We start from the raw sequence: 15345 nt of genomic DNA on the forward strand, positions 1-15345 counted from the left end.
TAGGGTGGTCTAGTGGATGCTAAAATTGACAAAACAAGCACAGATCTCTGAAGAAGACACACGAACCATCCCTCCATCAGACTTTGCACAGGTGGCACGTGCGTTGGACTACTGCCAGTTACTATGACCCTGATGCATACAAACCATGTCCGTTCACACCTATTTTGCAACTCAATTGATTCAAAACCATTCCCTCAAGCCAGAACCTGTGAAAAAAAGACATTTGGCGCAACCACCAAAAGTTCCAAACACTTTGGTTTCAAATTAAGCTGCCAATAATCATCCTAGCAACAGGATCTGCATAACCACACGTACCCACTTGGACTCTTAGGATGTAGTCTTCCTCAAACCACCATACCGATCCAACTTTATAAAACTCCCGATGACCCAATCCAGATCTCTGATACACGGATGTGACAGCCGGCAGAATTTTAAGGAGACAAGTGTAAACTAGACGCATTTAGAATGGCATAGGGAAAACGGGGAAAAGTGAGGCAGGGATCGTTTCAAATTAACCGCAGAAAAATAATTTGTTGAGACACCCACCGTACCCATGCCGTCATGTGCTCAGACCTCCGTAAATCGGGTTTATATGAAAGGGGGAAAACACATTAGTTTGAATCTACGATGGGAGTAGCCGTCGTGAAGAATGAAAGGGCCATGATGGGGTAAATATAAGGAGTGTTTGTGCGTTAGCGAGTGTGTTCATAAGCTCGCACGCAAATAAGCGAGCAAGGAAGTAATTAAACCACGCAAAGGACCCCACTTCAGACGATGCTAGGACCTGGGGAGGAGCACTGTTTTCCATCGTCCTTCCTGTCGTCGTCGACGTTGGCGACGCCAGCAGCAGCGGTGTCCGCGGTGTTGGTGGTAGGACATGTTGTCGGTAGCCCACCCTTCGTCTCCTCCGTCGATTTGGGGGCGAAGTACGGTGGTGGTGCGAATGCGTTAGCCGGAATGCTTAGAGCCTCCTAAAAAAAACTTTTGGCAATAAAATCAGCTCAAAAAGATATCTGAAAATTAATTAAGTCGATTTTGGGGGCTCTGAAATCTAACGTTAATCACTACTGAAGAGTGACTTGAACCGGCCAAAGAATCCATAAAACTTTTGAGCGCAAGAAGAATGATACCCTTAGAATAATGAAAAAATACAAACATTACTATCAAATTATTGCAAGTGGAAATTTGAATAGCCCTGAAGCACAGAGGACCATCATAAAGTGATGTGATTTCCACGTACTTTAATTTCACTATGCTCGATCAGACACGTGATTTTAACAAGCCAACACAAACAGAAGGAAATTGATGTAGTCTGTTAAAATTGAGATTGTATGTGGTAGCACCTAATTAGCATGCCTACAAAGTGGCATTTACCAAAAACAACCGCGTCTGCATTGTAAATACAAAAACACAATGAGTCCTCACAACAGCAATCAATACGAGGTAAGAAAACGCAGTAGTGCAAGTGCATCCAAACTGCGACGCATACGGATTCGACCCTACGAAATCTCATGAGTAGACAGATAAGATGAATACTGAGGTTAGTGAGATAAGAGCACTAACAGCTGCAGCGACGTCAATTTCGAATATGCGATACAGATGAGTACCCCGTTACCTAATTGACGCTGTCGTACAGAAAAACAAAAAAATTTCACAAAACTGAAGAAAAGTACTGTACCAATGTGAAATATAATAAAGGTACTGTTAAATATCCTTTATTTGTTGAGATACGATTGTTCAGTACCTATAGGTAGTTAAAAAACATCAATAACTTTTCAAAAGCACCGATATGTAAAACAGCATCCTAACTTGTTTAGTATCTGAGATGTCTGTCCACTTTCCCTATAAAACATACTAGATATCCATTGTAAGAACGCAGACTAATAGTTGTTATGCTCTTGCATATTATAGCATAAGAAGTAATACTAATCCATCCATACAAGGATCACAAGTTCAAACGCCAATTTTTCCCAAAAAATCTCAAATTGGGGGATTCTGCGCTTATGAAGGAAAAAATGACGACTTCCATTATGCAGAAGCTTGCCGACGGTTCTTCTTATCCGAATTATTGTAAACAGTGAGACCACCAAGTTAGAGAGACTTGGTCACTGACTCCCAGGCCCAACTATCACTTACCGAATCACAGCAGATATAATAACATACTTCTGCTGTACAATTACTGCGCGAAATATGTACGCATTTGGTGGCAGTGGTTGCGCTTGATTGAAGACTGACATCTTCAAACAACATGTGTCATACAACTATTTTCTTGAAACAATTACTTAATGGACTAATCAGAGACCACTCAAATCAGAAATGTTTTTCAATTTCTTCATTTTCTCATTCCTAAGCTGGCACTTCTAGCATGACTTCCGAAAAGAAGGGTGAACCACGATATTAAGGCGTGTTAGTACAATGGTTTTTAGGGAAAAATGTGCTCCATGCTTCTCTCTAACGGAGGCGACTTCAGTCTTCAAACTTTGCATGACTATCCATTCCAGAAAGACAAACTTACCATAAGCACATGGTAATCAGAACAAAGTGGATTCGCAGTCGCCTTTTTGCCACTAGTGTCCAATAGACATGTGATGTTAAGTGGCAGGTTTATCACAACGGAGTCACACTGAACTTTTTTTTCGGTAATGCCCAGGATCTGGAATATTTCATCATCGCGAAAGTGTAGCAGGACACCTATGAGTGTGCTTTGATAATGCATATGAGGCGATCTCAAGTTAATCACCGTGGCAACGATTCAGCTCTGTAATTCACCGTCAGAACTCCACATCTTTATTTTTCGGCGCAACTCACCTCATACTTTGGCAAGGCAGAGTCCTTAGGTGGTTCCGTGGGCACGGCGTCGACAAAGACGCCGGCAGTACCATTAACAGAGGTGAGATCAGGCGGACCTCCATCACCGCCTCTGCCGCCGGAGCCACTGCTGCTGTCACCACGATTGCGTCGGATGAGGAGGAGGGGCCGACGACCAAAAAAGGGAGCAAGGGAAAAGTGCGAAATACCAGAGAGTGAGAAGTCAGGCAGGAGACCATGGCGATTTGTGATAAGGAGGTAACGGTGGCAGTCCCACACCATCCCGATGCAGTATGCCTTGAAGGCAAGAATGAGGCAGGAGGTGGAAATGAGGATTAGCGACACAGAGGTGGAGTTCAGGTGGATCGAGGAGGTTGACACGCCTTCCTAAAGGGGAAGTTTGGGAAAACAAAATACATTAATATGAAAATTGACCACTACTTTACAATAATTGCAGATCAAACACGACACCCATGAAACTGAACTGTGATATGCCGAGAAAGGAGAATTAAACTATAGTAATATAAACTAAACGTACATAATCCAAAAGGTTCAGCGTTTAGTCTCAACTAAGTCAGTAGGTTAAATGAAATGCTCAGAACTTAATATCAAAAGGTAAAACAGATTTTTACATGACCCATCAAAATTAGTTATTGGAGATTTGATCCACTTCCCTAAAAAATTATGACAGTGATCTAGTTTTCCGATAACCATACCGAAAATGGTAACACCTGTGTATGCAAATGTATTCACCTTACGCTTCTAGTGCATAAAATCACTACCATGCAGTGTGATGGTAATTATGGGATAAAGCAAACAATGATTAAGAGTTAAGCCCTTATACGTTTCGGTAATACTAGAAAATAATTATTGAGACGGATAACCAGGTCGAAAAGGTGGCTGATAACACTTCGCGACGGATTGTCGCATATTCGACATATCAATTAAACGGCCTCACTAATGAGCATTCAAGCGACTTTTCGCTGAGTTAACTCTTGTGTATTAAATTTTGGCTACACAAAGTTATGCGCAGTAAAGCTGGATGAAAGTAATAAAAATACAACTATCACATTACGGTCGACAACAAGATGCCTTAAATCCATGGCACTATGTCCTACACCGCCGATTTCCCGGTTAAAATAATCCCAGAAAAAAGGTGATGAGAACGAATACTAGGATTAAAAAACCAACCTGACTTGCAATTTTAAGTCTAAGCCAGTGACTAATGTCCGAGGCTGACGACATGTACCCCAACATGCAGATGAGAGCGACGACAAAATCAAAGACTTGTAGGCAGAAAAATGGAAGCAGATGAGCAGGCTGACGGGAAATAACACCATGAACGAGAAGGTAGCCAAAAGCAAGGGAGATGAGAGCGAGGCAGAGGGAGAAGTAAGTGTTCGTGCGCCGATCTACACAGCGAGGGCCTGGTGAAGCCTTTGATGTGGTGATTTTAACAGCTTCGTTTTGTGTAACTGGTTCGGCCTCCCCTTTTACCGTGGTCTCTTCTTTAATATCTTTCGGCGAATTACTAGTTCCACCCATGAGGAGATTGAATAGGCTGTCTGATTTGGTGGAATCTTGCGGTGCCTCAAAAACCTCCCGGTGAGATATATTCTCAGCGCGAAAACGCGAGGTAAAATCAGAGTGAGATTGGTGGAATATGGTGAATCCGGGTACGACGTGCATGAGCATATAAAAAATGTCTGTCGCTAAAATAAATGCATGATTTAGCAAAAGTGAAATTCAAATGGCAGAGTATTAAGTAAATAGGCAACAATTTCACATATCTGACTACTTACGCGGGCTTCGAGGCTGACAATTAGTGGTAGCTACGGTGTCGAAAGGAGATTTCAGAGTAGCTACATCGTGTTTCAAAGCTGCCATGAGAAGAGTAGAAACGACCACCAACTGCAGCAGAATGTGGAGAACACCCAAAATAACAGTGCCTGTACGTACGTGGAGATACATACAGCACCTAAACTGATCATCCTCTCGAAAAATATCCGGCATTTCTATGAAATACCCGCCTATATGGCGTATATGAGCAAACAAACCCAATCTGTTTCACGACTATTTGTTTAAGTATAAAAGCCAGATCTATTTGAGAGGATGTTAGCAGTTAATTAGTATTTTTTAAAATTTGCCTACCGTTGCGTATAACTGAACATAATTATATCCAGGCAGGGCTGATCATTTATTAATTTTCTGAAATGCATCTATCAAAGGTTATTCCATGTTTTGCACCTTTTAGCCTATACGCAAGACACTATTGGCACAAGCACTTTTCTAAAGAATGCAACGAACTAACGATTTCACTTTAAATTCATTTTTGGAAAACATATGGAAAACCACTTAAATTGATGAATATCGCAGCCACTTGTCCAATATGTTAAAAAAGCATCCACGATTCTGCCTTCGTTGTTTTCCGGTGTAATAAGTATTTGGTTTAATCTTTTCATCTTCTAGGTGTGAAAATCACTTCCCAACTCAACTACTGACTCATGTGGTAATCAATCATACTTTTTCGATGTAATTTGTATCAGCGTTACTTACGTATTAATTGTGGCGTCCCGAAACTCCCTGAAGACGAAAGAAGACACAATACTCTGGCAGAATACATATATTCAGTACGGAGAAGATGCCTGGGCTACTGGCATGGCCCAAAAGGCCAGCCCACCCAGCGAGGTACAAGGGGACTAATTCAAAGCACAAAAGTGGTGCCTAACCAGTACCGAGGGATAAACCACTATCGTATTACATAATAGTACCACATAAGCATGCTTCCGCTTCCTTTTCCATTATGGATTCTAAAAGGTAAGGCGAGTGAGTAAAATTTTCGGACCAACATGCTAATTTGTCCTTTTGCATAACCAAAATAATTCACTATTTTTTTCATATTCGAACTTTATTTGTTTGTGTAATTAACTCATCGTCGAAGCAGTGAACCTTCGTTAGGCTTGATACTTTTAGACACGTTTGTTTGCAAGTACTCCATTATTTACAACTCGAAAAATAAGATCATACGATTAAAAGGGTTTTTTGATTGTACTGACACTTCGCCTTCGCCAGTGACGTTTATTGCCCCGTGCTTCTTGTGCTGTCCAATTAGAAGATTAACGAAATGCTGAGATATTAATCGACGTTCCATTGCCATTATATTCACCCGGTTAAGAAATTGTTTTGCTTTTACCGAAACTGCTGATGGAAAAGTGTGGGGGATTTTCTTGCAAAAACTGAATGCAGTTCTGATTATTGATTAGTTCACATGGGCTTCGTTTCCCCTCTCTCGATTGCAAACAGTCTTAGTTCGGGATGAAATGAGGACATCTGTAGGTCAGATCAGTTGTATGAGGTTTGAATAATTTGCAGCCCTTCTGAAACCTGTAGCAATTAACTTACACGAGAGATTCCTTACCTGTCCTAAGAACTGACTCGTTTCGTTTGCTGGCTAGGCTGACACTTTCCTAACTTTTGTGAATCCCGTTAAACTATTATCAAACACTGCTAATTTCTTAGCCCCGTGGGAAGGCGACGATAGTAGGAAAGGAACATAGAGAAAAGGCATTTGATGAGCCAGACAAAGGGCACGCATTCTATGGTGATTCAGTAGTCACTCAGATGTGTGCTTACCGTATTCCATCGAAAAAACAAGGGCATGACTCTTCACTTTCGCCCCTATTTTGCAAAGTCATTTAAAAACTATAGTAAAATTAATGGCACCTAGCAGGCTTTTCGTGTAGTTATCTATAAACGGCTCACGAAAAGAGAAATTGTAAAGGACCTAAACGTGCTAGAACACAACAGCAAACTTGGGTGAAATTAAGGAGAAGCTGGTAGGCACCACACGGGTGACACAAAAATCAGGACTAATCTGAGAAATGCCTTCTTCCAATAATTGTGAATGGTGCGGTGAAAGTAACGGTTAATGGTCAGCCCTCACTAGAGTGAGGATGTTGGCGCGAGTATGCATAAACTAGTGTCAAAATATCGGCGATTGGCTATTTTTCATGATCTACACAAACCAAGATGGCAAGGCTACAAGCCGTTTAGCTCGTTAAAAGGCACAATTAAGGGTACCTTTTGAGTCAATACAGGGGACGATTAAAACCGTAAAGTATTAGTGCAAAATGACTCCAAGATAAACACTTTTTGCGAAAGCTCTTTTAAACTCGTAATTGGGAGCCAGTAAGTTTGAAAAAACATTCGTGAATCGCGCCACGCAGTTGCCTCACACCATATCTCACCTACTTGCATTAACTCTGTTCCACTTTAGATGTTAAGACAGACATTGATTGGCATTGGATAACCACCATAGCATCAATGTCTGGGCATTACAAGACTGACTATTTCTAATGCGATTTGGTCAGCAGTCCCTATTGTTATTACCTGCTAATTTGTTATAGACTTGGAATATGCCTTTAAACTTGGTTGCTAACCTTAGATTTTCATGTGAGGACTTAAGTTTCTGTATCTGAATCAAGTCCGTCAACTTGAAAATCTTCAAAATGGCAAAAGAAATGCAGATATAACACAGTAAGTGAATCACGTAAAGCCAGGAGGCATTCAACAATTGTACGCAAACGGAGAGGTTAGCCTAAGATGCTCGCACGATTGCCAAACACGAAAGAGATGCCGGGAATTGGCATTCGCCCTATCCACGGACCGGAGCTTAGTCACCATAGCGCCGGCCTTCGAGATAAGTTGGGCTGCGCGACGCGCGTCGCGTTTTTTGATTGGCTTCGGCACTATCGATTGCCGTAACAGCTTTTGCACGCGCGTAGGTGCGCGCACTGAATCACGCTGCCACGCGTAATGCGCATGCGCATGAGTGGGTGCGCATCGCTGCATGTCAGTGCCCACGCGCTCCGCGTTGCTACGGTACGAGAAGAAAGGCTCGCTTGGGTTGTGTCAAGCGCACACACAAGCGAGCTTAGCAACGCGAGAAAATCGCTTCAGTCGTCGCTCTGGCAACGCCTTGTATGGGGCGTAATAAACCGCTTGCCCTTCCAATGCAAGTTTTTTTGTGCAGACCGTCACTTAAATTTGATTTTGGAATTTGTATGAAGGTGGGACTGCAGGTGAAAGTAGGGAAAGTGTGTTTAAGTGTTCATGAATTTCCGGTACAAACGTCGGTTTGAATTGCGTTGACAACCTGAATGAAGGCAAGATCCCAGCTAGTAATTAAATTTTTAATAAATTTTTGCATCATGTTTAATTTTTGCCCCAGAATATATTTTGGAAGGGCCTTGCCTTGAAATTCTACTAAAAAATATTTCTTAATGAAATGATTTACTTTTCGGGTAACAGCTATCGCCTTTGTATCTCACTAAGGTGATGTATAAAGTAATCAACTGTCGTTCAAATATGCTATCCAAGTACTGATTGTGATAAATCTGATTTAATCGACGCCGACATTTTGAATGTGGCATAAACTACAATCACAAGCCGAAAATAAGCCGATGCAATCTCTTAGGTGTTGAGACTCCCAGTGTAGAAGGCTTCATACCTTGGGGTAGTTGTGACTTGAGTTGCATTCGCATTTGAACAACGTAACTCAGAAGTCATGGATGGAATTTAACGAAGGATAAACATGTTGACTCATGAGGTCTCTCCAACGTACAGAATGCTTGCATCATTAAGTATGAACATGTATTTTTGAAGCTCAACTTTCAGTAAATGTGCAATTTAAGAATTAAGTAACATCGGTAAGTGAAAAGGTTCAGTCTAAAAGGCGATTTCACTCAAATACACGGACAGGTGAGTCAATATCACTTCAACAAAATCTCCGCATACGATTCGCCAAACACGTTAAATGCGCACAAAGTAATAAAATCGCTTCAGATCAGTTGCCTTGAGCTACGGGAAAGTCGACATTTGGTTACATAACACCCAGTTGGAATGGAATTTCGGACGTAGCTCGGACACTCAACTATTCCAACAAAGTTCTCATATAATGTGTAATAGGCTATTCATTACAAGTGTAGGCATTAATACGGAACCATTCAGGGATACGAACATAAATCATAAGAGGTCAACCTAGAATTTGGTGTGATGAGACCCCGCAGCAAACACTACCAAATATCAATTTGTACGTCCTTAAATTGGCCTACTTACGATCTGGAGCGGTTAGGTTTTTAGTAAAAATTACTGAGGAACAATTTGCACTCCTTAGAATATTGATGCCATCTTCTCAACCAGACTATGGCGGACCAATAAAAGAGAATCCCAGATTGACGACAACAGATACAACATAAAGATGTTAAAATTTCATTAATGATGGAAATAAGACACGAAGTTGACATGAAAGATGGGAACGCAAGAGGAAATGAAAAGCACATGGAGAGGAGGGACGAGCAAACTATTGATAAACACTTAGGGCTGTGATATCAATCGGTAATTTAGTACTCCTCGCCCTCTTCTTCGCCTTCGGCTTCGACAGAGTCGATTCCAACCTCCTCGTAGTCCTTCTCCAGAGCCGCAAGATCTTCACGAGCCTCAGAGAATTCACCTTCTTCCATGCCTTCACCGACGTACCAATGAACGAATGCACGCTTGCCGTACATAAGATCAAACTTGTGGTCTAGGCGAGCCCAGGCCTCGGCGATTGCAGTGGTGTTACTCAACATGCAAACAGCGCGTTGAACCTTGGCTAGATCACCACCGGGGACCACAGTAGGTGGCTGGTAGTTGATGCCAACCTTAAAACCAGTGGGACACCAGTCCACGAACTGGATAGTCCTCTTCGTTTTGATGGTAGCGATGGCAGCGTTGACGTCTTTTGGAACCACATCACCACGGTAGAGCATGCAGCAGGCCATATACTTGCCGTGACGAGGATCACATTTCACCATCTGGTTGGCCGGCTCGAAACAGGCATTAGTGATCTCCGCAACGCTCAGCTGTTCGTGGTAGGCCTTCTCGGCCGAAATGACAGGAGCATAAGTGGCCAGAGGGAAGTGAATACGTGGATAAGGCACCAAGTTGGTCTGGAACTCGGTCAGATCAACGTTGAGAGCGCCATCGAAACGCAGAGACGCGGTGATTGAAGAGACGATTTGGCCAATCAGACGATTTAAGTTAGTGTAGGTTGGACGTTCAATATCGAGGTTGCGCCTAAATGAGGGTATTTAGAACAGAAATATTATTATTTTACCGGCAGATGTCATAGATGGCTTCATTGTCAACCATAAATGCACAGTCGGAATGCTCCAGAGTGGTATGGGTTGTCAAGATGGAGTTATAAGGTTCAACAACAGCTGTAGATATTTGAGGAGCCGGGTACACAGAGAATTCTAGCTTGGATTTCTTGCCGTAGTCAACACTGAGACGTTCCATCAGAAGCGAGGTGAAACCGGATCCCGTGCCACCGCCGAAAGAGTGGAAAATCAGGAAACCCTGAAGACCAGTGCACTGATCGGCTAATTTACGAATACGATCCAACACGAGGTCAACAATTTCCTTGCCAATGGTGTAATGTCCACGAGCGTAGTTGTTAGCGGCATCCTCCTTCCCAGTGATGAGTTGTTCCGGGTGGAAGAGTTGACGATAGGTTCCACAACGAACCTCATCAACAACAGTCGGTTCGAGATCGACAAAGACTGCACGAGGAACGTGCTTCCCAGAACCAGTCTCACTGAAGAAAGTGTTGAAGGAGTCATCACCACCTCCAATGGTCTTATCGCTCGGCATTTGTCCATCAGGCTGAATTCCGTGTTCCAGGCAGTACAGCTCCCAACAGGCGTTGCCCATTTGGACACCAGCTTGACCAACATGAATACTGATACATTCACGCTACAAGAAAATACCAATAACCAGGAAAATTAATAGACATTTACCATCTTGAAAAAAGAATCCAAGACCTCGAAGAACAAACGGAGCACGAGGACGATTGCGAATCCACGCAGTAATATGAAGATTACGGTCGCACAACTTTTATAGCCCAGTCTTAAGCTTTAACTTTGATTGGCTGATGGGAGCCAATGAGAAAGGACCTGATTATGATGGGTAAGCTTTGCGTCCTGTTACTGCCACACGTCAGTTCTGGCATTAACTAATATCGTTTCGCCAGGTGTTCCCATGCCAAATCCAAACTACGTTAAAGAAGCAAGAAAGCGAATCTACTTCAAATTAAAGTAGGGAGGGTTAATTCGGCAGGGTGTTGTTAGTTTGTCTAATTGGGTTTTGATCTAATTGAAATACTGTAACAGTTCCACTTTAAGATGAATAGCAAGAATTTTGAACCAATGCGACGGCTTATCCAGCAATCAGTGGTATGAGTGATAAAAATGAGCACAAAGTTATAATTATATCGTTTCGTGGAATAAACTAGTAAGCTACTGGTAATGTTTCCTTCACAGCCATTTGATCAGTTGGTAGCGAAACTTATATCACACGAGGCGATTGAACCACTTTAACTAATGGTCAAAAGTGCGCATCATGGCGACCCTAAAATGAGCCATATTTCAATGCCGGTGGAAAACTGAGTACCTTTAAAGCATGAATTTAAGTGAGAATGTTAGGACGATAAGTAGACACAAGTTTTCACTTAGTAAGAACGTTTGTTTAACCACAAACCAATTCCACAGTCATCTAGCGAAGTTGCTAAGTTGGCCAAGTTGGATCTCATATAGAAGACATTGTAATACTTCATCAAGCAATAATATCTCAGGCATATAAAAATCTACTTAAAATCAGGTTTATTATGTATTGTCAAATTGGTCCTAATCGGCTGCTTAAATGTTTTTCGGTGTTTCTGGCGCACCCACGTTTGCCCTGCAGCTATTCTCTAATTCCAATTTCCACCCTTGGGCCAATGCATAAAAAAACATGCAACCGTCGCTAAGTGCTAAATAGCTGAGCATATGATAATAAATAAAGCAAGGCAATAATTCCTAATTCTAATATATTAATAGTGAGCTAGCTTCATTAATAATGGGGTTAATTAGCCAAATGATGGGATATGGTGAATGCATTTGAACGCTTTTACAATTCGTTCTAAGCAGTTCAACGAGGCCTTCCGGACACGATGATGGCGAGCTCATTATAGTGGCAGTAGACAGAGAAATGCGTATGCCAGGAAGAAAACTGCAGCTAAAGGCGAATTTGCAAGGCTGCATACTGACGAAATAAAGGCAACAGTTCAACCAGTTCAAAACATTGTGGGTGTAAGTCATCCTAAGTTAGTGTCACATATTTTGGAAATCATGTCAATAAATAATTTCAAAGTCTTTATTTAAGATATATTTAACAAAACAAGACTACGTCTGCAATTGCAACCTTTCTTGTGATTGGGTAATTTGTCCAACTGTAAGTTTAAGCAGGGGATCTTCAGCCTCCAGACCTCCTCTTATATCTACAGCCTTCCAGTACTTCCATACTTTGATAATAAGTGTACTACCATAACAAAATGATTCATTCTGACCCTAGAGGAGGCTTAAGGCTCCACAGTATAAAGAGCTGAAACAGATAGAAGAAATTCGTGTTCAATGGCACTGAGCGATAATGTAATACGATGGTTATTTATTTCTCGGTTTTGGTGCGGAGACGCTCTTGACTTGGACATTGTACTACGCCGGGTAGGCCAGCCTTCAGGCCATGCAAGCAGTCCAAATACCTTCTGTATGTCGAATATATATACTCTGCAGTAATATTGCGGCTTCTTTCGTCTTCAGGGAAGTCTCGGAGAGCTAGGTTGGTGGCAGCGGAAAGCGAACCCAACCCTAAAGGACATTTATTCTCATTTTCACTTCTTCACGATAAAACTTAGCTGCGTGGAAGAAGAGAGGATGTTACGTATAAGAGAATGGTGATAACTCCAAACATAGGGGCTGCAAATGCCGTCTACCTTCAGCAACCACCCTAGGCCGTGTCCTGCTGGAAAGCTATTCCCACCTGAAGTGACACTAGGCGTGAACCATTAGGAAGCTTCCTTACAGACTTTTCCTGCGCAAAACTACTGATAAAGTAAACTCGAGATACCTGCCCCATTTACTTACTAGCTGGTAGAGCCCGGATGGATATGGCTGATCAGCTCCGAAGCGAAAACAATGTGGCAAGGAGGAACAGACGCGAAACCCTTCCCAAACAACATGTTTTGAAACGGGTCCTTCCTTACACTGATCTGCTTCGAGGCCAATATCCCCAAGCCGATTTCTGAACATGCATGGTGGTCAGCATAGTTCCCATTCCAGAATGCATTATCCAAACCGGACGCAACTTCAGATCCACTTGAATTACCAAGAGGGATCAGTGCATTGACAGTCAAGTATCTCCTCAGTTGAACGGAATTTTGATGACTGGCACGACCGGCTCGTAAGTGTTTACCGGCTATGTAATACGGTGCATGTTTACCTCTTGGTTTCAATGAGGAGCTGCTTTTGACTCGGCCATTATACCAAGCTGGATGGGCTGGTCTCTGGGCCATGCCAGTAGCCCAAATACCTTCTATGTGCCAAATATGTATATTCCTACTGAATATTATGCCTTCTTTCGGCTTTAGGGAAGTCTCGGGACGCTGCAATACAAAATCAACATAGGACACTTAAATATGTAAAGAAAATGTACCTTGGAGTAACACAAAACCCATATGGCAGAATTCTAAAAAAAAAAAAGGGACAACGAGAACTTAAGAGTTGAAGAGTAGTGGAGAGCATATGCAAGATATTAAAAAAACCAGGTTCAAATGGTAGTTAGTAATGAAATTCATTACACATTTGCGAAAAAATGTATGAATGAAGGAGTTAAAGTTTAAATATTTTAGTTAACCTCCGTTCTGCTAAAATACGTTGAGTTTGTTAACAAGCAAAATTTGCATCGGTCCTCCATAAATATTTGCTCAAAATCAAATCTACATAATTTTTTACTTAATATCTTAAAACTAAGCTTAGGAGAATTGATTTCCATAGAAAAATTTATAAAGTGAAGAGGTCTGGAAAATATGATGATTGTTATGACACCAATACTTGTACAACAAAGCCCGTATAGTCAACTAAAATGTAGTTCGCTATAGAACACAAGGCTTTAATCACAGCAATCATATGACAGCATAAATGTGTTAGGGATGCCAAATAGTTTGTTTTTTTTGCACCGTCAGTTCAGCGCTAATTTCGAGTGGTTTCTCCCTTATTTATCGTGATCTTACACCGTGGCTAGATGAAGCTTGGTTTTAAAGTATGCCTCTGAATGTAACCTATTTGTTTACAGTTCACAAACCTATTTGGAACGGTTTACAAGTCAGGAAATCTGGAATTTACCCACAATGGATCGTGTCTCTTAAGCCCCGTGGGAAATCATGTTACAATTTTCCATTTGCTTCGGTTTGTCTGAAGCTAATTCTCTATCAATCCCTTAGAGATGAGGCTCGTACCCTTTTTATAAACAGTCAGTTTAATCTAACTCACATCGCAGTATCACCTATATTGCCAATTATTTTTGCGGTCAACACAAGTATTGTTACTTGATTACTTATTAAGCACTAGATGGTGATGGGTCGCTTGTATCTCTCCTTTCTGGGGGTGTTATCAATACATATAAGTTCCGTCACCCCATATCAGCCCTTGCTTTCAGTCCAAACGGAAAGTAGGTTCTTGTTTTTGACATTCCTTCAGGTACTTAGCGATTGCCAAGAACCACTGTATCATGATTTTTCTTGCTCCAGAGCCTAAACGGAGTGCAAATTCTCTGGAGTTATACCGTTTTTTGTATGGCTTCCAGGATTCTATCAAGAATATTGATTGGTCATCAGACTCCAGGTATTGAGCTCTCCGGCAAATAGTGCTTCCATGTCTAATAGGTTTATAATCGCCGGCAGCGAAGACATGACGGCACGCATACTTTCCGTGAAAAAATGTGAAAAGCTAATTATTTACACTCTCTCTGGTCACAAGGCCCCAGTCTTTGCCAGGTTCTGTGGCAACGATACTCTCGATTGCTTCACTCTCGGCACCGACGGGGAATTAAAAATGTGGACCTGTGACACGAAGTTAAAAGACATGGACGTTAGAGAGAAAGAGAAGGGTGAGGGGGTTGCGAAAGCCACCTTCCGCCTGACCTCGAAGTACTTCTATCGAAACGCATTGGATCATCGCATTCCTGAGCCCATTACGACTATTACCTATCATCGTAAATTACAGATGTTGGTGGCTGGATTCGAGAACGGTATCGTCATGCTGCATCAGCTGCCTGAGTTTACACTTATCGACAGGACAAGGTAGTTTTTATCTTCACACTTGTATTGATCTGCCTGCCAAAATAATGGTTTAATTATAGTACACATGCTTAATTACAATGTTTGGCCCGTTTGCAACCATAATTTGATTGCTCAGACTTAACTGCCAACATTTTTGGAAAAGGGGATACCTTGTTAAATATTGACTATTTCCTGTTTACTTGGTTCTGACTGTTCTTCGTTTTCGCATTTTTGAAATGCTAAGAAAAGTAAATCAGCCGAATCCGTCATAAAAGCAAAGTTTAGAACGTTCTTTCTTGTCCATGATGTGTGTATTGGATTCGCGGCATTTACTCATTATTATCTAC

General features: G+C 41.8%; 3 protein-coding genes across 3 annotated transcripts in view; 1 reads left to right on the plus strand and 2 right to left on the minus strand. All coding sequences in view use genetic code 11, as the record gives it.

Annotated features, from left to right (window-relative positions):
• Positions 1-767: 767 nt before the first annotated feature.
• EGR_00634 (Lysosomal-associated transmembrane protein 4A) lies at positions 768-4821 on the minus strand (the record flags this gene model as incomplete). The annotated part of the gene is made up of 4 exons (XM_024489883.1): positions 768-971; positions 2809-3195; positions 4000-4520; positions 4611-4821. The coding sequence occupies 4 exons, from the start codon at positions 4819-4821 to the stop codon at positions 768-770; spliced, it is 1323 nt and encodes a 440-aa protein (XP_024355880.1).
• Positions 4822-9209: 4388 nt separating this feature from the next.
• Positions 9210-12971, minus strand: EGR_00635 (Tubulin alpha-1C chain; the record flags this gene model as incomplete). The annotated part of the gene is made up of 3 exons (XM_024489884.1): positions 9210-9924; positions 9965-10602; positions 12807-12971. 3 exons carry the CDS (start codon positions 12969-12971, stop codon positions 9210-9212), a joined length of 1518 nt encoding a protein of 505 aa, XP_024355881.1.
• Positions 12972-13962: 991 nt separating this feature from the next.
• The window catches only part of EGR_00636 (Periodic tryptophan protein), a gene marked incomplete at both ends in the record, with an annotated part of 21184 nt that continues 19801 nt past the window's right edge, over positions 13963-15345 (plus strand). The window contains 6 exons of the mRNA XM_024489885.1: positions 13963-13980; positions 14014-14126; positions 14162-14256; positions 14283-14388; positions 14418-14561; positions 14603-15019. Of these exons, the coding sequence (XP_024355882.1) occupies positions 13963-13980; positions 14014-14126; positions 14162-14256; positions 14283-14388; positions 14418-14561; positions 14603-15019 (893 nt within the window). The remainder of the gene's footprint in view (positions 13981-14013; positions 14127-14161; positions 14257-14282; positions 14389-14417; positions 14562-14602; positions 15020-15345) is intronic.

This window comes from Echinococcus granulosus, assembly GCF_000524195.1.
Source record: "Echinococcus granulosus chromosome Unknown EG_S00002, whole genome shotgun sequence".
Lineage (NCBI taxonomy): Eukaryota > Metazoa > Platyhelminthes > Cestoda > Cyclophyllidea > Taeniidae > Echinococcus > Echinococcus granulosus.